Source organism: Vulpes vulpes, chromosome 1, assembly GCF_048418805.1.
Source record: "Vulpes vulpes isolate BD-2025 chromosome 1, VulVul3, whole genome shotgun sequence".
NCBI lineage: Eukaryota > Metazoa > Chordata > Mammalia > Carnivora > Canidae > Vulpes > Vulpes vulpes.
In genome coordinates, this window is record NC_132780.1 from 37,956,837 (window position 1) to 37,984,191 (window position 27,355).

General features: G+C 39.5%; 1 protein-coding gene across 2 annotated transcripts in view; it reads left to right on the plus strand.

Moving 5' to 3' along the window:
- Positions 1 to 8,279: 8,279 nt before the first annotated feature.
- Positions 8,280 to 27,355, plus strand: part of RORB (RAR related orphan receptor B) — a 213,368-nt gene continuing 194,292 nt past the window's right edge. For both annotated transcript variants that reach the window (XM_026001547.2, XM_026001545.2), the window contains exon 1: positions 8,280 to 8,965. In XM_026001547.2, coding sequence (XP_025857332.1) covers positions 8,959 to 8,965 — 7 coding nt within the window. In that variant the 5' untranslated portion in view covers positions 8,280 to 8,958. The remainder of the gene's footprint in view (positions 8,966 to 27,355) is intronic.

A 27,355-nucleotide genomic window follows, 5' to 3' on the forward strand; every position in this document is an offset into this window, starting at 1 on the left:
TATTTTCTGTGAAAACACAACCTTTAAGGCAGCAGAGATTTATAATTAGGGCAACTATATCATGTATTGCTCAGACTGGAACACTTTTGAGAATGAAAGGGGGCACTTCTAGTAATTATTCTGGGTGTCAGTTCAAACCAGAATGTTTCTGCCCTCCTTCTAAGCCATGGTAAGCAGTATGGGTTATTGCTAAATGTAATGGAAAGACACTAAGATGTTTTAGCAAGAGGTTATTTATTGTTTGACTTAATTTTTTTTTAAAGTTCTCTCTAGCTGCCAATTGGAAAATATATAGGTTAAGAAGCAAAAGTAAAGGTAGAGAGAAAAAGTCTGAGAACATGGTATCCAGCTGGGGAGGTGAAGGACATTAGCTTGAATTGAGAGGCGGGAATATAGAGAAAAGTAGTCAATTTAGGATAAACTTTGCAGTGGATCAACAGCTAAGATGAAATTATATAAAATCTTCCATTTGCATTCTAATTCATATTTTAATAAACACAAGAAATGATCGTAAAGTTTTGTCAGGTGATTTAGAAAGGGGCTTTTCAGGAGCATTGACAGAGATACAAACACAAAGGAGAAACTGCTCACCTGTAGCAAAAACCATCAGGAAAAAAAAAATCTCCATTAAGCAGTTCCCCTTTTTTCTCTACCAACCCCAGTTTTGAGGGGTTTTTTTTTTGTCTAATTCTTACAATTTGCAGGTTTGTATGCATTTTTATAGAAGCTTTATTATTCGTGTGGCAATATTCTCTCCAGTCTATTGTGTATTTTCACTTTATTTTGGGGCCTCTTGCCATTTAAATATTCATTTTTTTAATTTTTATACAGGAAAATACATCTAAATTCTTGGATGCTCCTGAATTTATAGGAGCTGGGCTTATTAATTTGGAAAAGTTTCCCCCTACCCAAAACTTTATACAAATATACACAGAAATGTAATTTTATTATTTTAGGTTTGTACTTATATATTTTATTTAAATCGCTAATCCATCTGAAATGTACCTTTGTATGCAATATGAAATAGAAATCTAGCATTACCCATAATATGAAAACGTATCATATTTTCTAATCTGAACCTAAATTCCATTTTGATTTTTATATAAAGTTCTCATAGTCTTAGCTCAATTCCTGTATGCTCTAATACTTATCTACTTTTGTGACAATATATCTTAATTTTATTGGAATGACTGTAGAGTAAGTTTTGGTAAGTGAAGTCTCCTGTACTAATCTCCTTTTTTTCTACTTTGGTCTTCTTGAAAAAAAAAAAAACTTTTTTATCATATATGCACATACACACTAGGAATATCCACTTCTTGTAAATAAATCAAACAATCAAACAGTACAAGATACATAGCATGAAACATTATAATCTTCACTATGCCTCTAGTTCCTTTAGTTATTCTCTATTAAAATGTTAGTGTACTTTCTGGTTTTTTTGGCTAAGCATTTTTATACATTTAAATTCATTCTGGACTAACCTTATTTTTAAAAGTAATCCCATTAGCTATTCACAGGCATTTATTCTAAAGAACTCTTAAAATGTCTCAATACAGATCCATAAAATACAGCATAACTCATCTCTTGCTATTTAGTATCTGAGACACACTGGCAGCCCAATACTTAGTTCCTTTGATGTTTTTTTGAATCAGCCTATTTTGATAGAGCTTGTATGATTGCAACAAAAAGAGATCCACCCAATCTAGCTTATATATGGGGATTTGTTATATTTAAGTCTTTAAGGATCATGATAAAAAATTGGAAGGGAGTTACCAAAATATGATAACAAGACAAGTACTAAACTGAGACAAAAGTTTCACTAATGATCTAACTCTCAGATTGAACAAATCATTAAACAAGCAGTTTAGAACACCAGGTGCTGGATATGAAACTGAAAATGACAGAGTCATTATCCTTAAGATGCTCACTGCACTCATGATGAACACTGGGTGATGTATGGAAGTGTTGAATCATTATATTGTATGCCTGAAACTTATATTACACTCTATGTTAACAACTAAAATTTCAGGATGCCTGGGTGGCTCAGTGGTTGAGCATCTGCCTTTGGCTCAGGGTATAATCCTGGAGTCCCAGGATTGAGTCCCACATCGGGCTTCCTGCAAGGAGCCTGCTTCTTCCTCTGTCTGTGTCTCTGCCTCTCTGTCTCTCATCTTTAAAAAAAAAAAAAAAAAAAAAAAACCTGAAATTTAAATAACAACTTAAAAAAAAAGAATATACTCACTATATAATGAGAAAAACAGGATACAGAAATAATGTGACTTGCATGGAATTCTACGGGTAAATTTATTGCTAACTGAGCTCCAGACATCTATATTTTCCCTCTACATGTGCCTTCAAACCTTGGTAACTCTGCAGAGTTGCTCTGTATTTATCTATTCTGTTCCTTGATTTTAGCCTCAGAATAAAAGGTTCCCTTACCAAAGCTAACCCATGACCTCTGATCTCATTTCTTCAGACTCTGTTTTTATATTTAAAATTACCCATTTTGTTCAGTCCCAAATTTATATAGAAGAAAAGAAATCTGGTGTGTGTGTGTGTGTGTGTGTGTGTGTGTGTGTGTGTAGAAAGAGAGAAAGAAAACTTCATCTACCATCTTTTAAAACTAAAGGTCCACCCCCTCTCCCATGCACCAAACAACTTGAAAGGATAATCCAAACACTTCCTTGCATCCATCCATGTCTTTTTTTTTAAGATTTTATTTATTTATTCATAAGAGACACACAAAGAGAGAGGGGGGCAGAGACACAGGAAGAGGGAGAAGCAGGCTCCATGTGTGGAGCCTGATGTGAGACTTGATCCCGGGTCTCCAGGATCTTCAGCCCTGGGCTGAAGGCGGCGCTAAACCTCTGAGCCACCCAGGCTGCCCCATCCATGTCTTAATAGCTCTTCCCTCTTCAGGCCTGAAAGTTTCCTGAGAATCACTAATAACTTTCTCATCAACATACTTGATGGCTTTTGAGTTCTCTGCCTATCTGACATTGTTGATCATTCCTTTTTTCTTGAAACTCTTCCCTACTTTGACTTCTCTAATACAATATCAACATAGTCCAGCATCACTCGTTCATCCTCTTACACACTGACTTATCCTTCATCCTACCCATTAAAAAGAGACATTTGGTTTCTTCTCATATTATTTTGCTTCTCCGTAATGTTTCTGAGTGTCTTAAAAACCTTTTATTTTCACCTCTTCACAATTTCCAAATCTCCAGTTGTACATACCCAACCATCTGTTGGACATTGTCACCAATACACACCAAAACTGAAAATTAATCTCAGCATTTTCCTCTACTTATTCAAGAACCTACTCTTCCTTCCTTAGTTCTACTAATGATATTTTCATTCTACCAGCTTCCTACTCATGAAGATTTAGTTTGACTTTTAACCAGCACACTGACCACCAGCACCACCATATCATCATGAATTAGACTTTGTAGCTTTTGCCTGTCAAAATATACCCAACCTTCCCTCTTTTTTTCTTTCATTTTTACTGATGTCATTTTAATTCAGGCCCACATTATCTATGACCTGAAATATTTATTACAAAGGTATTTCGTATACTCCATGATGGACCTGAATCAGTCATTAGATAATTATTAAATAAACTTTTCACAGTATCCTTTTATCTTCAAAGTCAAAATTCACCATTTTTTTAAATTTAATGGCAGTTAGCAAATAACTACTTTCAGTCATAGAGTGTGTGGACATGCCATACTCTGCAGAGGACAAGAGTTCAAATATCCATTATTCATCTGCAAGTGTATTTTGAGCATCTACTGTTTGTCAAGTAAGATGCTAGATTCTGGGGATTCAGCACTGAAAAAAAAAAATCAGGAAGGTTCCTGTACTTATGGAACTTAGATTTTTAGAGGCTACATCTGGGTTTGATTCACGGTCCCAACATTTTTGGATTTGTGATCTTAGGCAAGTAATTGACCTTTCTGAGCCTGTGTTTCTTTATCTTAAAAGAAGGCAGGGGTTAGGAGAGTGAGAAATAGTACACACCATGTAGGCTTTTTAAGGAAATAGAAATCAGATAGGCTGATAGATAGCATAGTTCATCCAATAAATGTTAGCTTTCCCCCCCCCCCCCTTAATCTGTTTATTTTGTCATTTTCCCAAAGCTTACCTTACCTCTTATTCCACATCTTGGGATTCATTTTGTTTTGGCCCACACACAGTCTTCCGAATTTCTTACATAAAGCACCAGCTATACATTTTTAGCAAATTTTCTCTTTTTTTCATTCTGAAAATTTGTTGAATTTGCATCCATCACTTAAAAATGAAGCAGAACTTAAAAGTACTAAAAGTTTATGAAGACTATCCAACTGAGGAGAAAACTGAGAATAGTAATAAATATGAAAATTATTAGATTTTGCTTTCTTTTATAATTATGTAACCAAATCTAAACACCATTTTTTTTTCTTCCCCAAATTAGGAGAGTTTAAAAATAGAAAACAAAACCCAAAAAAACTCTTCTCTTTCCCTGTTTCCTTCCCCTTGGCTCCACCTCCCATTCATTAGAAACTAAGAGGGGACGCTCAGCAGTTTAGCACCTGCCTTCAGCCCAGGACGTGATCCTGGAGACCAGGATCCAGTCCCACATCGGGCTCCCTGCATGGAGCCTGGCTTCTCCTTCTGCCTGTGTCTCTGACTCTCATTCTCTCTCTCTCTCTCTCTCTCTCTGTGTGTGTGTGTGTGTGTCTCAAATAAATAAATAAATAAATAAATAAATAAATAAATAAATAAATTTCAAAGAAAGAAAGAAACTAAGAAGAGATCTTATTCAGGTCTTTGATGTATTTCTGGTTCATATCCAGTGGACAAAACAGTGGAAAGCATCCATTCAACCAGTAATTGTCAAGTGCCTATAAAGTACCAAGAGCTGTTCCAAACTCTAAGGAAATCCTGGCCCCTGCTCTCATAGAGCTTCCACTCTGACTTAGGAAGCAAAGCTCTGTTGCAGCTGCTGGGGCTGTCGTAATTGCCTCTGTGTGAATACCCTTACACTTGCAGGAGATATTGGAGCTAATCTAAACAATTTTCAGACCACTAGAGAAATCTGTATGTTAGAGCATCTTTACCAAAGCTTTTCATTCAATCTTTCTTGGATGCCTCCAACAACAGTGAGCTCAGTACTTCACCATTTCCATTTTTAATAGGTTTAAATATTTAAGGTTCTTATTTTTTCCTCATTTTCCCAATATTTAAGGTAGCCTTATATATCTTTCTTAACTTTCACAGCCAAACAGCACCCCTATACACCCAATCCTTTAGTCACTCCAAATGTAATATTATTATCAATATTGCCAATGTTCCTCCAAGATTCATAGTTCTTTAATACAGTCTCTACAGACTGCCCAGCTCAGCATATGGTGAACCATTACTTCCTATTTTGGTTCAAACATTTTTGGGTTGAAATAATCCCAAATGCCATGTCCAACGTACCTAGTTGGCTCATAATAAACCCTTGCCTCTGGCAGGATACTTCTTGTCATTATTACACTGTGGCCTTGTAGCTAAACTCGAGGAGTGGGGATATGTCCAGAAAGCAGGTTAGCAGGAACATAAGTGAAATTATATCAGTTCTTGAGATTAAGTACAGTGCTATGTAATCTACTGACTTTTATTTAAAATTACCAAAATTTAGATATCAACTTAGAACATCCTTCAGACCCAGAGACAAAAGCAGAGCTTCAAGATTATAGGAAATCAAATACTTTCATAATCATTTAAGTAAATGCCAATTTACTTAATTAATTCACACTGTACTTCATGTGAGCAAGGACATTATATCAATATATTCTTATTGCGCTAATCAAAATATGGATAGCTGCCGGCAGACAGGTTATAAAAAATCCGATTATACATAAGTATTTTATGACTTTTTGGAAAATGCTAATTTCTTTAAGTCCTGAAGATTTATTTTACAACAAGTGGGTTCCATTCAGTTGACATAATTTGCAACTTATTAGGAAAGCTCAAGAACTCAGTTTTTTTTTTAATTTTTAGGAAGATCCAAAATGTCCCAGATCACCACAGCATAACCAATGATCAACATTTATTCCACTCTAAAAAAGAAATACTTTTGTACCACGATATATGATATAATACAGTTTTGAAAAATGATATAATTTATGTCTTTACTTCTAATTAATAATTTTTTTCAGAAGTTTTCAGAAGGGATTAAAAACTATTTGATACAGCTCTAAGCAAAATTATGCATCGTCGAACCTACAAAGCAAAGGGCATATAAAACTGCTAAGGAAGGGAGAAAGGCACTTGTCGTATATATGTTGACTATCTTTTTTAAGAATTACAGATATTGCAGCCAGCAGTAAAAGAAATTTAAGAATTCAGTAAATGTTCAGGAACTTAAGACTAGAAGAAAAGGGTTAAAATTCTTGAATTTCAAAATTTCTCCTTAATCAGAAATAGAAATCTAAAATAATCACAACAGTAATAATTATAGTGTTTACAAAGGCTTTGGAACTTTCAACACTCCTGTGTCTCCGCCTGAAGCACATAAAATTAAAATGTTGTAGTCACAATTTGTTTCTTGACTATTTTATATTCAGTAATTTTTAATGAAGCAACTAAATTAGGCATAACTTAGTGCAGCTTTAATGTGGTTATAATGAATATATTTTACTTGATTAAAAATGATAAAACCAGGGAGCCTTAAATATTATCTTAAAAGATTAACTACTGTGTCAATTACAAATCTAGGGGAAAGGTATTTATAAGAGAATAACTATTCTGAACAGTGACTTCCTTCTGTTCATTTCATTTAATTAAAGACTCAATCAACTTTCACTCTTAATACTAAAATTTTCCTAAATTACACATTGGCTTGCAAATGGAAGGGCATATAGCAGGGCTAAGTCAATTTAGCACTAGGGAGGATTCAGCAAGTAATCCATTTTCTTATTTAAACAGGGAGGGACAAACTACTTGGCCGTGTAGAGTGCAGTAATTAACTAAATAATCGCCAATTCTGCATTGCATTTTTTTTGTCACATGACATAATATGAATAGAGCAAAAAATCAAATTATTTGGGCAGGTGAATGATGATGAGGCCTGCTCTGCCAACAGGTACGCTAATGAGTAGAAGCCTCAATGGCTTAAGACTGAGTAAAAAGAAGCAAATTTCTCCCCTCTCTGCTTTGCAGGGGACCAATTAACCTACTATGGTGGGACGGGGGCGGGGAGTAGATGTGATCACTATGTGTTTACTGTGTCCACTGAGAGAGGAAAACTTGCAAAGGAACAGTTTTGACATGTGCACCGGATTTTTACCAAACTACAAATAAATGGTCATAGATGACAGTTTTCACCTAAGGAATACAAAATACTCACGTTTAATTGTCAGTCTCCAATAAATAGATAAGTGTCTTCTCAAAGCCAGGGGCTTAAGAGTGCTCCCTCCTAGAGCCCTACACGTTTGTCAAATAAACAGCACTTACACAGTCATCCCTCTGGCCTCAGCCATTTCCCTGGCATCACTGAGGTAGCCACAGTTGGGGCTCTTACCCTTGCATAGAGGTAGCGCAAATGCCAGGAGATTTTTGCAAATGCTAGTAAAAATTCCCTTGACGAAAGAAAGTATTAAAACATTTTAAAAAAAATAATTAAAAAAAAAAAAAAAAACACCCTGAAGAAATCTCAAGTGTGTCGTGCTTCCTGTTTTTAGGATTCGGGGCGGGGAGCATCTGAAAGATGGTTTGCAAGGAAGCGGATGGCACTTGCATGGGACTGCAGTTTGGTCACGCTCAACGTGATGGAAATTGATTGGCGTTGCGCTGCCACGAAAGCCGCGCCAGAAATTCGGAGTTCACCGAAAGAGGACTCTGCAGCGCGCGGCCAGGCGCTCAGAACTCGCTGTCGGGGCGGGCAGTGGCTGCGGGAGACGGACGCCACGGGGGACCCGGGGAGCCGCACGGCTGTCGCCTCCGAAAGGACTGGTCAGCGCCTTCCCCCTCCTCCTGGGTCGGTGAAGGTCACCTGCGGGTCGGCGCCCCTCTCGGGCCGGGCCCGCCCCTCTGCCCAGTTCGGACCGTCTCCCGCGGCCAGTTTCGGCTCGGGCCGTCTTCCCGCACCCCCGCCCGCCTCCGGGAACCGCGGCCCCTCCCCCGTGGTCCCGGCCCCTGCGAGCGCTGCCGGGCGCTGATAGGCGGCGGCGCTGACAGCGGGCGGGGCCTGGGAGTCCCGGCCAAACCCGCCCTCGCGTATAAGCCCCTTCTCGGCTCTCTCTCTCTCCATCTCTCTCCTCTCTTTCTCTCTCGCTCCCTTCCTCCCTGTAACTGAACAGTGAAAATTCACTGGATCCGCTAACAGGCACAGATGTCATGTGAAAACGCACATGCTCTGCCATCCACACCGCCTTTCTTCCTTTTCTGTTTCCTTTCTCCCCCCCCCCCCCACCCCTTGCTCCTTCTCCTTCTTCTTTGTAACTAACAAAACCACCACCAACTCCTCCTCCTGCTGCTGCTTCTGCCCTTCCTCCTCCTCCTCAGTCCAAGTGATCACAAAAGAAATCTTCTAAGCCGGAGGCGGTGGCATTTTTAAAAAGCAAGCACATTAGAGAGAAAGAAAAAAGAAAAACAAAAGCAAAACAAAACCCGGGCACCAGCCAGACAGCACCTTTTTTTTTTTTTTTTTTTTTTTTTTTCCTTCACCCTTCCTGAAAACAAACAACCAAACAACCATCAAAACAGTCATCACCACCATCATCAAAACTGTTAACATAGCGGCGGCGGCGGCGGCGGCGGCGAACGTCACCCTCCGGCCACGGCGTCCGCCTAAAGGGATGGTTTTCTCGGCGGAGCAGCTCTTGGCCGACCACCTTCTTCACTCGTGCTGAGCAGGATTTTTGGGCTCTCCGGGGTTCGGGCTGGGAGCAGCTTCATGACTGCGCGGAGCGGGAGAGCGGCCACACCATGCGAGGTAAGCGAGCCCGCGGGCGGCGGCAGGGTCCCCGGCCCGGCCAGCTCCGGCCGCCTGCGGAGGTGGGGGAGGGGAGCGCGGGGCGCGGGGCTGGAGTTCGCGCCCGCAGGTGGGCTGCCGGTGGCCTTGGGCGCACAAAGTTGCGGGAAGGTGTGGACGCCTCTCGGGAGTTCTGGAGGGACGCAGGAGGGCGCTTTTTGGAGAGAGGAGCGACGCTAGTTGCTTCCTCCCGGGCCAGGAGTTCGCCGAACCGTTTTTGCTTGTCACTCCCGGCTGCGGCCGCGGACGCCGGGTGGAGCGAGAGCCGGCGCGGGCTGCGGCCCCTCGAGGCGGCTGGAAGCCCCCGGCGCGCGGCGGTGGCCCGCGGGGCTGGGGCGCGCGGGGCGCACGGGCAGGCGGCGGGGCGCGGGCGCGCGGGCGCACGGACTCGGGCTGGCTGGGCCCCCCCCCCCGGCGTGCCCGCCCGCTGGCCCGGCCCTGCTTCGCGGGAGCGTGGGCAGGGGGGCGCGGGACCCCACGCGGACGCTGGATCGGCCCCCGCGCCCGTCCCTTGCGCCCGCGCTCCGCCCTGGCCAGGTCCGCGTGCTCGGTCCACGGGCGAGCGCCGCCCCGAAAAAGTTGCGCAGAGAAAGTTCCAGAGGACCGAGAAGCCGGCGCCCCCCGCGGCCGAGAATGCTCTTTTTGTCAAGGGGCCGCTGGGTGAGCCCTGGAGCCGAGACCCCCAGCGGCGACGGCGGCGACGGCGGCGGCGGCGGCGGCGGCGGGGCCCTGGGGCGAGCTGGCAGCCGCGGGGCGGCGCGCCGGGGGCAGGCGAGAGAGACTTCCCGGGGCCCCTCGGCGCTGCCCCAGTGGACGGCCCGGCCGGCCGGAGGCAGCCACCGCGTCGGTCTCCTCCCCGGCGGTGCCGGGACCCTCAGGTCTCCCGCGCGCTGTGCGCGGACCCGCTCTCCCCCACTTTCTGCTTGGCCACAACTTTTCTCTTGAAGAGCGGGCCGAGAGCCAGCGTGCCATGGGGACGTGTGCAAGTCTCTGGGCACCTGCCTCGCCCCGTTTTTCCTTCCAGGCCACTCTACGGCTCTTTGTGGGGTTCTCCTCTACCCTTGGCACGCCCTCCGGGGCCTGGCGACAGAAAGTTGGAGAGGGCCAGCCCCGGGCCTCCCTACATCCCTGACCCGGCGACAGGTGGACTAGGCAGGTAGAGCTAGGGAAGGTCGGACTGCAACCACTCGGTCTTCCAGCCGGCGGTGCACCTCTCCCACTCGCCCCCCGCCCCCCTCCCCCCTCCCCCGCCAACACCTACCTCTCTAGGAGGGCCCTGGGGGGGCGGGGCGCAGCGGGCCTGCTCTCCGTGCTCCGCACAAAGTGAACCCCGGAGCTTGGAGCTTGGACGCCGGGGCAGGGACTGGCTGGGCGCTGGGACGTGGCAGGAGAGGGAAGGAGGGGGAAGAACAGAGAGGTTGTCCAGGGAAGTGAGTGGGAGGGAGATAGCCATCCAGGTGGGCTGGTGGACCCCGCGAACTCGGAGTGGGAGCTCCGGGGCTTGCGAGCCGGTTCCGGTTGAGTGGCCCACTTGGGGGTTTGATCACATGCTGCACCGTCCAGATTCGTTCAGAAAATTGTACTCGGGCAGTTGGCGAGTATAGAACCTGTAAGGGAAAGATGCCCCCAGTCTTTGTGTTTCTGTTTCTGCCCCGTCTCACCACCATCCCCCTCCTTTCGGCTTCCCCTGCTGGGGTCTGGGGCCGCCAGGTCGCCCTCCCCTTACTTCTCCCCTTCCAACATGCCTCCCAAGGCAGGACTACGTTCTGATGGTCGGAAACCACGCGTCGTGCCGGCTCCCACCCGGCACTAGGACCTGCGGCGCAAAAGCCGCTCGCTCTCCCCGTAAATTAAAGAAAGCGGCGGTGCGGGCAGGAGTGGGTCGTAGCTGGATCGCGCTGCTCCTGAAGCAGCACTATGCCAGACAGTCCGGGCTCGCCACGCGCTCGCCTCGGGACTCCAGCAGCCTGAAGGCTTGAAAGCCAGGCGCTCGCCTAGTGCTCACCTTCAGAAACCAGTCGACAGCCCACACTCGCTTTCCAGAAGGCTGTCACCCTAGCCAAGCTGCCCAGAAGAGTTTACAAGTCCTAACTTAAAGCGGCTCTCCGGCGAGGGGGAAGGGCGGGGGGGGGGGGGGGGTGCTCGCCCTGGAAGAAAAGGAAGCTTACAAGGTGGCAGAGTCTTTTTCTCCACCTCCCAGGCTCTCCTTTCCTGACCCCTGTGCACTTCCTACAGGCTATGCCCTCCCGCAGCATCAGGGGCTGTTCCTTAAGGATAAGTTGACAAGAGGTCTGGGCTACTCAGACGTCTTGTGGGAGTCAGGGGTTGAACTTGAGTGTGAACTTGAGAAGTGAGAGCCGGAAACGAATCAGCTTTCTCTTGTGCCTGGGCTACTAATCAGCCTTACATCAGGGGGAGGGGACGGTTTTGAACTCTGCTTTACAGTGTATCCACTCCATTTCCCCTATTTCCCCTGTACTCCCCCCAACACACACACACACACACACACACACACACACACACACACACACACTCTCCCCATCCCAAGGTGATCCAGTGACAGGGATTTTGGCCTCGGCTTCAAGGTTTACATTTGGCAGCTCTCCCAAGTCAGGCCTCTTTGTGTGACCTAAACTTGGTTCAGGATTCAGTGGTGGCTTCGGGACCAATCCAGCAAACCCACCCTCCATCTCCTTCTGCCCCTGGTTGGTCTATGGCAACATTATGAGAGACTTTATCCTGAGGGAAGCTCTAGGGTAAGAAAGGGGTTAAGAAGCTCTGATCTTTGAGGTCATTGTCCTGCCCACTGCTGAACTGATTTCGTCCTGAGCGTCCTGAGCGCAGTGGCTTACTCAGGGCTGGCCTGGGGTGAAGGAGGTTGTATTTGGTGGCACACAAAGCATTTCACTCTTTGTCTGCTAGAGGGTACCACTTGAGTTCTAGTGATGCTACTTCACAGATTACATTATTGAAAAAGAATAACTTCTGAAGATGGAAGGGAAGACTTTTAATTGGGTCGATCCATAGGTGAGAAATGAGTGAGCCCAAGTACGGGCTTCAAGACTCCTTCCTAAGAGGCCTGTCTGTCAGCTGTTTATTACACAGGCGCACAGAAATGGTCGGATTTTTCAGCCCTGCCTCCACAGAAAACCCTGCTTCCCAAAACAGGGGCACAGATGTCGTCGCAATCAATAGGTGATTGTGGCTCCTACGGATTAGAAATCTGGTTTTATGCTTGCTGTAAACAAGGATAGGGCTTGGCTTTTGTAAAGCCCAGTTTTCATCTATTATTTTCAGGTAGTTAATTTTTATTAACTGCTAACTTTAGAAAAGCAGCAGCTTCCTCTCAAGGGTATGGTAGCCCTTTGGAAGTCTGGAGCTCTGAATGTCCTGCCGGCCAGGCCTTCAGATTTCCTAAACAAATTCGCTATCTTAATTTCTTTCACAAATTCCAATTAAATATTGCTAACCAGAATTCCTATCTTAATTTCTCCCACAAATTCCAATTAAATATTTCTATCCAAGATCCCACCATCCACAAATAATAATAAAAAAAATTGCTGGAAGGACATCTCTGTCAATAGTCCATTAATAATTGTTCATTAAGTAATCCAGTAAGCTGTCTTACGGGATTCCAAGAAAAGTGAATGTTTAAACAGATTAAAGAAAAATTCTAAATCTCTATGTCAAGTATTTTTGGAAAAAAATATTAAGCCAGAAAAATAAAATATTTTCTTAGGTGGTTACATCCTGGGACTCTCTCCTCCCCCCATCCCCATCATCCTGAGTGAATGTACAGCTACTATGACACAGAAGTGTTTGACATTCTCAGCTTTTGGAATATGTATTAGTAGCACCAAGGCTTTTTACTTTTCTAGATGTTCAGATAATCAGGAACTGGGAAACCAGAATGGAAACATAAAGGGAGAAATTCTGAACAGCAGAAATTCTGAATCCTTATAAACATGAGGACTACAAGATTAAAACTCCTTTGTTAGAATTCATTTAAAACTTAGAAGTCCTGGATTTTACATCAACAGCAGTATAGCTTTTGCTATACTGTTTAGAAAACCCTTGGAAGATGGTTTCTAGAATCATTATTAAAGTGGTTTATGTGAAGCTTTGCTTAAATGTAAATAACGAGTATTTTATACTCTTAGTAAAATACAAATGTTAACATTTACTTATTTTGGTAACAATTTGTTAAATACGAAACTATTAGCAGCCTTAAAAGCAGTTATCTGGTGTGAATGTAATGTAAATACACTGTATTTCAAATTTAAATGTTACAGAATCAGGAAACCTAATTTTACAGCACCAAGGACTTTTACAATACCAAGAAAATATTAACTTTTAGGGTTGGTCTTCATGAAAATTATGTTGGAACTGTGTCTTAATACCTACTTTTTCCCTGAAGTTAGCATATATAGATAGAATTGGCACCAGGATTTTAACATGATTCAAGTTTTTCTAGATAAAAAAAGGCAAGTGAAACTTTCTTTTCAGCTATTATAACACGTTTTATAAACTTGTATCCACCTTTTATAAAAGTAATGGGACCATTGTAGTTTTTATACTTTTTACTAACAACAGTCCTAAAAAAAATAGAAATGTGAATCACAGCACATTAACTAGATTTTTTTCCACTGCAATGAATAATATACCTTTAACTTGAAGGACTTAGTATAGGATTCAATTAATATAGAGTTTAAAATTATTCTAGTAAATTATCAAGTTAAAAAATTCTACATAGGTAGGTCTGCTGGTGTTTTGTAAATTTGTAAATAAAGTGAGGTTCTAAATTGTGAACAATAACATTATTGTTACTGTACTTCGGTGAAATTTAAGCCTTACAGGTAATTATATGAGGAAATAGAATTAATTCCAAAGTTAAAACCACCAAATTCTGTCCAGATTGTAACATATCAAAGATGATGAGCATGTGTATTATTCGTGCAAAAGTTGTTAGTGATTGAGGTGACTTAGTACATACATATTTTTTTCTTGTTCTATTACTCAGAAAAGAATTTTTTAAAACTGTCATTTTTGTATCTATTCTATAAAGGCAACAACACAACATAGAAGTTTTAAATTATACTGCCGTAAATTTAATGTAATGAAACATTTTATTGTGATGTTAAAATATACAGAAAAGTAAATATAAGGAGTGGACATTGTGCTTGATAATTAATATTTTGTCTCAATGTAGTTTTACTATTCCATCCATTCTTATCTAAAGGATAGAAATTAAGTAGACAAATGAAATAAATCTTTTATAATATAATGAATAATGACCTTTGATAAAATGAGCACTGTACACATAAAGTATTATTCCTGTAATTTTGTAATCATCTTCCAATTACAGCTTCTTGCAAATATTTATCTTACTTTGAATAGAATCTCTGACTTAACAGAATCCCTAGCAGATAATAGCAGTCTTTGGAGGCGTCTGTTGATACACACTGATACACAATATGTATATGTATGTGCCTATAACCACCCACTCAGACAAGAAGAATGAATATTTGAGAGAGAAAATCATTCTTATCTTTGCTTTCACAATCCAGACTTCCAAATTCAAACATATTTAGAGAAACAGACACAACTTTCCAGAGCATTCAAAAGGAAGAAATGAATACATGTGGTACTTGAGTCGCATAAAAAGAAACTGTTAATAGCATCTATTTATAAATAATCTACACAAAACTCCATTATACTACCTAATGATAATTAGAGAGAAAAGGAATCAAAGAATTCAGGACTGCCAAATAAATAAAATATTCCCTCTCAAATTAAGCTACAAATTCATAGATAACAAGGCTTATGCCATGAATTGAAGGATGCCTCCTTTGTAGCACAAGACAAAGGGAGCATAGAGGAATAAATATTGATTGAACTAATCATCTGATGAATAGAAATGAGATTTACCAGTGCACCAATATAATAGGCTATGTTAACTAGTTCTTTCATAGCACATATGCTGCCCTTTCAACCCCTGACCCCATCCATTCAGTTCTTAATGAGGGAAACCACAGGTGTTATAACGGCATTTATAGTGAATCAAGCTAAATATAATAACCATGTGGTTAACTAATGGCATTGAAGGGGTGGGTTCTTATGAAAAGAAATAGTGTGATCAGAGTGTCACAAAATTATTATGCAATGCAAGCCACTTAGAATTTTGGCTCGCTCTGTTCACTTTCAAAATACATCTCTTTGGCCATCAGTATTTCAAGTCCTAGATTGTTTTCCCCTTAATAAGTACAGTTCTAGTCATGCTTATCTGAGGAGTTAAAAATGTTATTCAATACATTTCACCTACATTGCTTTATATGTTGCGTCGTAAAGCGTTGAAAACATTTAAAAATAACATGTAGAAATATACCTTTTTATACTTAATCTAACATGCATTTTTCTTGGTTAGTGCTTATTTCTTAAATATTGGAAATAGAATATAACTTTGTAGTAATTATTATAATAATATGATAAATTTTATTTTAAGATTAAATTGGGATGTTCTTGGCTTAGGCAGGTTCTTAAGGCCAAATGAACATGTCACCTTTTCCAAAACATGAGGCTAAAAACTTATCCAGAAACATGCTCTTATAAAAGAGCAAAAGTAATTTGCTTTGACTTAAGCATGTTCACCTCTGCATGAATGTTTTATTAACTGGCTGGGTATGCTGAGTTTGTAAATTGCTTTGCTACAAACTGTATTTGTTGATGTCATTTTTGTGTGATTAGTTACCATACCATGTGGTCCTGGGTTATATTTCTCTAATTCAGAGGAATTATAGGCATCAGCAAAGAAGGGAAAATTAATCTGATTGTTTACCGAATTATGTTTTTTGTTACTAGTCATCACTTTGTACTCATGTGAGCCCACTATCCTGGTACCGTGGTGTATATGAAAGATTTGGGTTGCTTAAAGAAAACTATTACATGGATTTTATCACATAGGAAAGCATTTTTTTGGGAATCCCTGGGTGGCTCAGCGGTCTAGAGCCTGACTTCGGCGGAGGGTGTGATCCCGGAGTCCCGGGATCCAGTCCCACATTAGGCTCCCTGCATGCATCCTGCTTCTCCCTCTGCCTGTGTCTCCGCCTCTCTCTCTCTTTGTCTCTCATGAATAAATAAATAAAATCTTTAAGAAAAAAAAGGAAAGCATTTTTTCTGGTGAATATTATAAGAAGTCGGTTTAAATAATATTTTTAAAATTTTTTCTTATGACTATTCAGTAAAGCACTCTTCTTTAAAGACTGTTACATCCATCACCTGAATTTCATTAGAATTATATTGTGATCATGTGATAACAGCAGATATACAATATTTTAATATTTAATCAGAAGTGCAAAAGGTATTCTCTGAATTTGGACACAAAATCATCCTTAAAAAGAAAACAGCAAAAGCTTTTTTAAAAGGCCTTGGCATTTATAGTCCTCACTTGGCATGGTACAAATAAGTATTACTGGCCACAAAAAAAATTATAAAATATTTTATTTTAATCTTCTGTTTTTTAAATATCACTTTCAAATATAAATTTCTTTCCTTATTTGGAACCAGCTAAGTTTTGTCCTCCCCCTTCTAAAAACCTTGTCAAACTCATGGATCAGCTCATTTCTCGGAATGCAAAGTAAGGTGCACTTTCTAGTGTAAGACTAAGATTATCTTTCCAAGTGTTTCAGTTTTCAGTTTTAATTTTAAAAAGGAGAGGCTCTAAGTTTTCATCTTTTGCAGATACGCACACACACACACAAATAGAAGTATATGTGATTTATTCAGGATTTATTGAGCATCTACTCAAAGCAGTGCACAGAGCTGAACTTCAAGAATGCCCAAGTTTGTGGGCACCTGGGTGGCTCAGTCGTTTTGAGTGGCTGCCTTCGGCTCAGGTCATGATCCCAGGGTCCTGGGATCTTGGGATGGAGCCCTGCCTCTGGTTCCCTGCTCAGCAGGGAGCCTGCTTCTCCCTCTCTCTCCACCCTCCAGGTATGCGTGCACTCTCTCTCTCTCTCTCTCTCTCTCTCTCTCTCACACACACACACACACATGCTCTTTCTCACTTACATGCTCTCTCTCAAATAAATAAATAAAATCTTTAAAAATTAATAAAAAGAATGTCCAATTTGGTAAACAAATGGTGAGTCAAAGTATGGTCAAAGCAAGAGCAGAACGGAATGCAGTGGGGACATAATCAGAACAGCTATCCCAGGGGAAGGGATATTTGCAATAGGTCCCTAAAGATGAGCAGAAGTCCAAATTTGGTTAATTTCCTCATCATAAATGAAATTTATTAGTTCATTGTTTGTTGTATTTCCCAGCTGTCTTTTTAGTTGGTACTATGTGAAAGTTAGTTTATCACACTAGAACTCTTCCAAAAAGAGCATATCCTGATGTAGAACAAATAGTAGTATTGTTCTTATTTAAAACTTTTACTAGTTAAATGATTTGCGAGTGACAATTCAAAGAAACCTCTGAGGCAATTTTGAATTACAAAAAGAAAATGTACTGAAGGAGACAAATATTTTTTAAGAGTATGGCTTGTAAAAAAAAATAATAATAATAGTACCCCCGGGGAAATAAAGGGGAGAGGGAACACCTTACAGTGTCCTGAGACATTGTTTTTATAAGAGAAATTCTTATTTTTATAAAATAAGGAGATGGGCTGATACCTACAGTGTCACTTTTTTAACCTTTAAGATAATACCAGAAAGTAGCCATATCTGCTCTGCAAAATACCTTAGATTACCAGATATCAGAGAGAAGAAACTCTGCTGAAGCAATAGACTATGCAGGCAGGATCTGAGGGCCACAGCGATATTCCTCAAATTCTTCCGTTCTAAGAACTTGGATATAAGATTGAACTCCGAGGGATCCCTGGGTGGCGCAGCGGATTGGCGCCTGCCTTTGGCCCAGGGCGCGATCCTGGAGACCCGGGATCGAATCCCACGTCGGGCTCCCGGTGCGTGGAGCCTGCTTCTCTCTCTCTGCCTATGTCTCTGCCTCTCTCTCTCTGTGTGACTATAATAAATAAATTTAAAAAAAAAAAAAAAAAAGATTGAACTCCGAACATTAAACTATCAAATCAGCACATAATGGTTTTGCTGACTTTTGAGGTATTCTTCCTCTTAAGCTTATGTAAAAAAGGAAAATTCTTGGCCTCCTAGATGGTAATAAAAATGTAACTGTATGAAGCAACTATTGGTCATGCCCATCCCAGCACTATCTCTAAGATAAATCCCTGATCAAACTGAAAACAAGTATCCAGGCAGGTCCTCAACAAGCTCTTCATTTTGAAGTGATAATTTGGCATTCTGGTCTTACTACATTAGCTCTTGTGAGCTTAGTTCACTTGAATTCTCATGCAAAGATCTAATCCACTCTGAAACACGGGTGAGATCAAGTTTCTGAGGCTACAAAGCTGAAAGCCAGACCGTGGGTTGGGGGGAACGCACAAAGTGAATTCACCATCTGAGACTTCCAGGCGGCCAAATTCGCTCATGGTCATAACCCTCTGCATTAGCATGAACCTCGCCTTCAAATTTTTACATGGTTAGCATAAGTTTTCTATCTTGAAAAATACATATATTTATTTAGATCCTGGTTTTTAGTTGGAATGTATTAGACTGGGAATGGTGCTCTTCTCTTGTAACATATCTTGATAATAGAATGGTTGTTGTTCTTGATCTGTTTATTTCTTGGACCTCGAAGAATTCAAGAAGTGGCTTAATGACCCCATTCCTTGGGACTTTTCTAAAGTGGTGAGAGATTGGAAGAGAGAGCACACAAAGACCCTTCTAACTTTTAGAAGCTTGGATCGAAGAGTTATTTAATAAGGCAGCTGTTTTTCGGACACCTCTTCCCTCACCTCTTACTGTGCTCTCAGGGTGCTGGTATGTTACTCGACAACGGACACACAGATCCACTTCATGTTATGCGTGGGCCGATGTGCTTTTCTGGGTGGTGAATGTAGACTGAATTTTTGTGGAGAACAGTGGCTTTACTTGAAGTGACATATGTAAGATGAGTCTAGATTTTCACTCTGGCTGTTATGGAAATATGCCTAGTACTTAGTAAACATTAAACCACTATTTTGATCTTTCCATTAAAAACACTATTTAAAGACAATCTTGTTAAATGGGATCAGAATGTGTTGTTGCCTGTAATTAATTCTGAGACTGGGAAATTCAGACAGTAATGCTATTTTTATTTGTCTAAATAGTGTAATGAAAATAATTGTAACTAGTTATTTATCGAGCCACATTTAAAATATGTTTAATTTCACCTGCCCAAGGCATGAGCCATTAACGTACTTCCTATGTGTTTCATAACACTGCATTAACATGAATTAGACCCTTCTTCTAAATTTCCCAAGTAAAAATTTCAGTTTATCGCTTGCTTGAGCTGGAATGAACATACAAGTCATATTTTACCATCCAGCAGCTGTTGGCTCCAGATCTCAGAATCAAACAATAATACACAAGTTGAAATAACTTAGACAGGTTGAGTTGCTAGTGAATAATTGGCTATCATTATTATTGTCAGGTCAAATAATAAATTCATTACACAGAACATTTCCTATTAACTTGTACATAAGTTGTGCCTGGCACATAGCAAAGGAATTAAACACTTTTTCTTAAAAAAATAAAATAAAATAAAAAGAAGAAACCTTGTTCCAAATTTCCACAGTTATTGAATATGAGCAAATGCCACACAGTCTGCTTAAATAGAGGAACATTTGTTCAGGAAAAACACATCGTATCATTAAGGTACAGTGCTTCTTGGCAATAATCTTTTTTTTAACCAAATAGTTTAGATAAATTCATTTTGAGATTTTTAGGTTCCTAACCTATTTGTCAGTTTGCTCTAAAATTAAGTTTAGAATAAACAGTCTAATATTCTTTTTTTTTAAATGCTGACTACCTTTCAAAAGGCTTAATTCTAAGCACTTCCATCCTTGCACATATATTTTCATTCTTGTAATTAAAGAAAAAAAAGTTAAGTACCAAAGGAACAAAGGAAAGGAGCATCTTTCCCAAGACAGTTCAGAAATATCAATGATAGGAATGCTAATAAGGTAGCATTAACACCTTTCCAGTTGTGTTTTTATTTTGTTCTGTTTACCAGTATTACTGAAGGTCACTTCTGGCTGCCACCCATGTCAGAGTTAGTTAGAATTTATTTTATTTATTGTAGAAAGTGTTCTTTTGTAATGAAATAAATTGATTCTGAATTTCTTTCCACTGCAATTTCATTAATGACTTTTGAAAGGTTATCTAACATGGTTGACATGAATGTTGATTTAGGTCAAACAAAGACTCTTTTATCATAGTACAATGAGCAAAAAATGAAAACGAACATATGACAAAGTTATAGCTGGCCCTCAATGGTGGATCATGCTTACATGCGATTCTACGAATCTAGATTGCTGAGTACTTACAATAAATAATAGGCAGTGCCTTCTAAGATGATCGTCTCAAGAAAAGTTATTTTCCTATAAAATTCCTTAAGAGTTCCTTAGATAATTTTTGTTTCACTTGAATTTCTCAGATGTCCAGTATTGATTGCATCCTTCTTTCCTAAATGAGAAAAATAGATGACTTGTCCATAATTATTTGTTAAAGAGGTTGAGACTAAAATTTGACTTCAGTTGAGGGCTTTTGACTCTAAGTCCAGTTCTATTTTCATTACTCTGTATTTTCTTTCTTAAGCTGAACAATTTTTTTTTTTGCCAACTGCCGCACCCATAGCAGACATTGATTACATAGCAGACTAAGCAATTATCATATTTATACTTGGTAAGTGCGATGCACCTCTACTACCATTTGACTAGCATTGGCCCTAAAGATAAAAATTTTACAAGAATTCTCATGAGTGTTTTTGTCACATAAAGAATAGCTAAGAATAAAGTTGTTTTTTACTCAATCACAAGATCCCCCTGAGCAAACAACACTTGTCTGCTGTTTTTATTCCTGAAGTAATGATAATGACATTTACCAGTCTCAGGAAAAATTCAAATAAGTATTATGGACATATCTACAGATTCTGAACAGAAACTATCCACTAAAAAAAAAAATAGCAAATTCAAACTATAAAAAGTAAAATTTTCTCGAAGATTCTAAAATTTAATTTCATAAACTCAAATATCTTCTTTTACAGAGATTTTAAATTTTGAGTAAAATTGTTTATTTACAGACCTTTCCTTTACTAAGATCCTAACCTTCTCTGAATCTACTTCAAAGAAGGAAACAATTTTACGGAAAGTAGCAATAAAGACTGTTGATTTTTAAATATGAAATTCCTCTTCATTCAGTAACCAACATGCACTTACACTACAGTTTGTAATGTTCATCTACTCATTTGTTCCTCAGCTCATTCGTTTTCTCTTACAATGTTTATATTTGTCAGAAGGATTATCTATCTTTGACCATAAGCACTTCAGCAAAGGAATGGGTTGGAGGGCCAAGCATACCACCTACCTGAGTTTAATTAGTTTTGTGATTGACCAGGATTGAAAGTCTCATCAGCACATCATTTGTATCAAAGGCCTATTATCATCCTATCCAATAATGTCTTGTCCAAGCATAAAATAACTTCTTAAGAAAAGAACCTTGAAAACCTAAGAAGGAGCCAGGTCTAATTGTGCCCAGACATTTAAAGAAAAAAATTAAATTTGGCATTAATTCTATATAAATACAGACTTCTGCTCTGCCTTAACAACACTGGAATATAATGTGTTTTGCATTTTGGCTGAAACATAATATTTCCTACATCGAGCTACCATTTATATGGTTAATTTTTATGCTTTCACGTGAAGTCCATTCATATTTCTTTAAAAGCACAATTATTAGTCCACTCTTATTGATTTTTCAGGCCTCTTCAGTAAGCTGTGCCTTAACACATAGCTCGAAACACCATCCTTACTCTGTTGTTTATTCTCTAGGATTCGAATTGATCTTATTATATAATGGTCCTGACTCCCACACTAGACTAAATTTGGCTACAGATACTATTAGAAAGAAAATGGACTGCACCAGAATCCACATTGGGTTGTCTTCATCTTATATTTAGTACCTAGTGTGTTTACTAATGTCATGTTGAGAAAAATTGTAGGCTTATCTCAGGTGATTCTCTGTTTTACCTCATGTAAAATATCTGCTTCACTTACTCTGTCTTTTAGAAATAGGGCTGTTTCCTAATACTCATTAATTCTGTCAGTCTTTGCACTGTAGCTGCTCTTAAGGATAATTCTGAAAACATTAAAAAAGGAACTATGTAAACCTGAGAGGAGCTGACAGATGCAGTCTCATCTCTTTACAAATGTAATAGCAGGTAAAATTTATAGTAATTTCTGGCCCATGTTTAGTGCTCTGTAGTTTTCAGTGAGCTTCTATAGATACCACCTGGATGAGCCACATAGCATTTGTACCAGACATGCAGGACAGGTCCAAATAGGTAGCTGGGCAAAAGGAAATCCCCAAATATAAACAAGGCCCTTTTTAACACTTTAAGAATATGATTTCGGGGCACCTGGTGGCTCAGTGGTTGAGCATCTGCCTTTGCCTCAGGTCATGATCCCAGGGTCTGGGATTGAGTCCTGCATTGGGCTCCCCGTAGGGAGCCTGCTTTTCCCTCTGCCTGTGTCTCTACCTCTCTCTGTGTGTCCCTCATATATAAAAAAGTAAAGTATTAAAAAAAAGGATATGATTTCAATGCCTTAAGATATTGTCCCTAATCAAAAACATAAACAACTACTTTCCAAAAAGAGGAAATGTGAATGGCTAATAAACATTTGGTGAGAAAGAGCTCAGCCTCACTTATTAAAGAATGAATACAGTTTGAAGGCATCTTTACCTGTCAAATTACAGCAGGTATGTGATGACCTGGACACCCTCATATTCTATTGTAGGTGTTCATATTGATACCATCGTTGAGCCTAGAGCCTTAAAAATGATCATACTCTTTGGTCTAGTAATTCACCTTCTAGGAATCCTTCCAGAGGAAATAAAGTATCAATAAGATTCTACACCTAAAGACTTGTGCCTAAAGACTTACTGTACTCTCATCATGATGTGTTCAACACAGGGAAAATCTGTTGTAATGCTTTTTTATGAGATATTTTCATAGTATATATTCACTGTTATACTAGTATGTATTTACCATATGTTCAATATTCTGCTCTAGTATTAAGTGTTTATACATACCTGACAATTGTGTCAGGTCCTAGGGATAAGATGGTGAGCAAGAAGGACATCATGCAAAAATAAATAAATAAATAAATAAATAAATAAATAAATAAATAAATAAAAAAGAAGGACATCATGCCTGACCTCACTAAACCTAAAGTTTCATAATTTTTTTTAAAAAAGCTGAAATACAAAATGGTAATGTATTATGTGATCTAAGTTATATAACATGCATAAAAAAGAAAACTGTCAAAAAATATACAAAATATTAAAAGTCACCTATAGATTTTAAGATATCAGATAATTAGTTTGTCATTACCTCCTCTGTCCATTCAAAATTTCTTACATATTCTTTTTAGATTAATCCTAAGTGTCAAGGTGAATGCTTCGTTTCGTTGGCACTGTAAGAAAGGCTGTACCTTATCTTTTTTAACTCATTGTGTTTTACTTCCTCCATTTGCCCGAGTTCAGCTAGTACAATAATAGGGGTAAGTTGAAAATTCAATGACTCATTAAGACATTTACCTTATTTGATATTTGCACAACTATTCCCTCATTCATAACAAAATATTTATCAAGGACCTCTTATGCATTCGGCACCATCCTAAGTGTTGAAGATACAGGGGTGATAGGATTCACTCCCATCCTCTGAAGAGCTTGCAGTCTACTTTTGAAAGCCATATGCTATAATTCACAAGAAGTAATGGAAATAACAATAACGTAAATAATAATAATATCCAGTTTAAAAAAAGCTTTCTCCATCATTGAGAAAGGAAAGGTTCTATCTAAGTTCTCATTAAGAATGACTTGGGGCACCTGGGTGACTCAGTCAGGTAAGCTCCGACTTTTGATTTTGGCTTAGGTCATGATCTCAGGGTTGTGAGATCGAGCCCCGCATCAGGCTCCACATTGGGACATGAAGCATACTTAAGATTCTCTCTCCCTCTCTCCTGACACTCTCCTGAGCTACCTCTCTTAAAAAGGGGGATGGGGATGCATATTGCCCTTTTTGTCTCTGAAGGCTCATATTAATTTGAGACATATATTATTTCAAATATTGGAGGAAAGATTAGGATGGTTATATAGAAAAATTAATTGACTTGCCTTCATTTTACCTCCAATAAACTAGTCCATATGTATTTCCTGATAATACTGTGGGGCTTTACAATTCCTGAAGATGTTAAAGAACACCAACACAGACACACTCAAGTCTCAAAATATAAGCAACTAGAGGACCAATTCCTATTGGTGAGGTTGTGGGAAATTTGCAAATATTCCTATACTCTGAGGTAGATAAGGAATCCCAATTTGCCCTTGAGCCTGTTGGAAACATTGGTATCCAGTAGGACAGAATTCCAGTATGATGTTCACTGCTGGGGTAGGCTTCATCCATGGGTGCTTAGACTCCTAGGGCCGTGGTTCAAAACAGACAGTGGTTTTGTCTCTCAGGAGATATTTGGCAGTGTCTGAAAGCAGCTTTGGTTGCCACAACTGGGGAGACACTACTGGCATCCAGTCGGTAAAGGTCAGGAATGGCAATAAACGTTCTACAATATACAGGATAGCTGCCAAAACGAAGATCATTCTGTCTCAAATGTCCGCAGTGCTGAGACTGAGAAATCCTTCCCTAGGAGTACATGAAGGATTTCTAAAAAGTATTCCTTCACAGGTCCTCAGTTTTCATATGTATTCCCTGAGAAAGCTGGCTCCTCTTTTCTACCTCCCCTTACACAATAACCCCACTTCCACTTTACAAAAGACCAAACTCATTCATTTCAAATCTTATTATGTGTTATCTGTGGTTCCCAAGACGGAAACATTGCCATTGCTCTAAAACAAAGACACAACTTGAAGTACTGATTTTGAGGCTGAAAAAGTGAATGATTCTAATGAAGGGGCAAAACGTCCTTTTATAAGTCAGGTAGTTTCCATTTCCTGACTTTCAACAAAATTGGAAGAAGATCCAACCAAATTATCAGTTAGTTCAAGCCATTAAAAATAGTTTTTGATAATAGAATGCTGCGTGATTTAAGGTATATGTTTCAGAAGGAGTTTAAAGAAGTGAACTCAATTGCTATGGCAAAATTAGTTTTACTTCTATCTACGTACTAATGTGAATACATTTTTCAACACCTACATTTCTAAAAACAGAAAGAGGAAGAGAAGTCATGCTAAGCTCTATTATATTCTAGTAGTAAACAGGAGACAAGCATAGGTACCAGATTTAAGTGGAAGGGAAAAAAGCCCTATCTGACTTACTAAGGGATGAATATCCTTCAAAGATTTATTCTTATGTTTGATAAATATAAAATTTGTTATATCTTTGTGTAATTTGTATCAATTGTGTTGTATTGGTAAGCTCTAGTAAAAAATCAATCCAGAGGAAATGTTACCGCTTAGAACCCACATCCAAGACAGGGGTGTTTTTTGAGAGAGGAATGCTAAATTTAAATATATAAATATGTTTTTCTCTCTGACAAGTATAACCTGGTGATTTAAAAAGATTTTCAGACATGAAAATGTTAACATTAGAATAAAATTCTGGAGAGATGAGGTAAAATGGAAGTCCGAATAAGAAGAAAAATATGCATTATAAAATTCCTGTTAGAGAAGAGCTTATTTATGCATTTTCCTTTCAAACGTATGATACAGATACCGAAACATTTTGAGATTTAGATTTCATTAATACATTTAAGGAGAAATTCAGGGGAATCCCTGGGTGGCGCAGCGGTTTGGCGCCTGCCTTTGGCCCAGGGCGCGATCCTAGGGTCCCGGGATCGAATCCCACGTCAGGCTCCCGGTGCATGGAGCCTGCTTCTCCCTCTGCTTGTGTCTCTGCCTCTCTCTCTCTCTCTCTGTGACTATCATAAATAAATAAAAATTTTAAAAAAGGAGAAATTCATAATTTTTATTTAAAACTATAAAATCTAAAATGCCTCAGAAATTGCATCTTTTGCAGTTATATAGTATATACTATACAGTGTGTTTTACAAAAGTTTTAGTTGAAGGGAATGCTCCAGGACCTGTGATTCCTCTTCCGTGGTGGTCCATCATATTTTTTCCAGTCCATGTTAACCTGATACCCTAATTGCTTAGGAACTACATTGGATTGGGTACCTAGGCAATAACTATCTCAAACTCTAAAAAGAACCAAGAATGATATGCTGTTCTCTATTAACTTTTCATAGATAACGAGGCACAGTTATTTCTGAGAGGCTTTGGACCATAATCAACTGTTCATTTCACTCAGGTTTCTAAAATACCAGATCTCTGTAGAAGTTCTGGATGACCACCAACCTCAGAATCAACAAACCTGAGATAGAAACAATATCCCTCTCAAAAAAGAGGCACTTCAGTACATTCCACCAGACCAGGGATCAGCAAACATTTTCCATAAAGCCCCCATTAGTTAATGTTTTAGACCTTATGGCCCATGTGTCCTCTGCTACAACTGCTCAACTCTGACGGAGCATGAAAACAGCCATAGTCCACATGTAAATGAATGATAATGGCTGTATCCCAATAACCTGTATTTACAAAAATAGGTGTCAGGCTAGATTAGGGTGGGCAATAGTTTGCTGACCCCAACGCTAAATTCTCAAGTCCCTGAGGAAAAGATCCATGCCTTATTGAACTTTGTATTCCCATCATCCAGCACAAAAATTGACATCCAATAAATGTTGAAAGAGTGAACATATTCAAGCATTAAAGGAATCATACTATATTAAAAATATGTTGAAATACAATGCACTATAGAAGAGAATAAAAAAGAATTGTTAAACTTCATGGAGTTTAGACATTAGCCAAGGAGACATATATCTGAGAAGTGACAGGCAGCTTGGCCACAATTAATAGAATGAGTCTGCAGTACATTATTTATACACATTCCCATAGTGAGTGATTAATTAATATCCCGGTATAACTTCTCACGTTTATCTTCTCTATATTTTGAGCCACTTGAGGTCACACAACTTGGAATCCCCAACTCCCAATTCTTTACCTTATTCATGCATAATAGGTCATTGAAACTTCAAATTAATTATGGATGAGAAAACTCAAAAATTGGCCAATTAGCTAACTGATGAACAAATATTTGGTATATCTTGTATGTTCTAAGTATTATGTAGTTGTCAGAAAATATCCAAAGAATAAAATTTGTTTATTA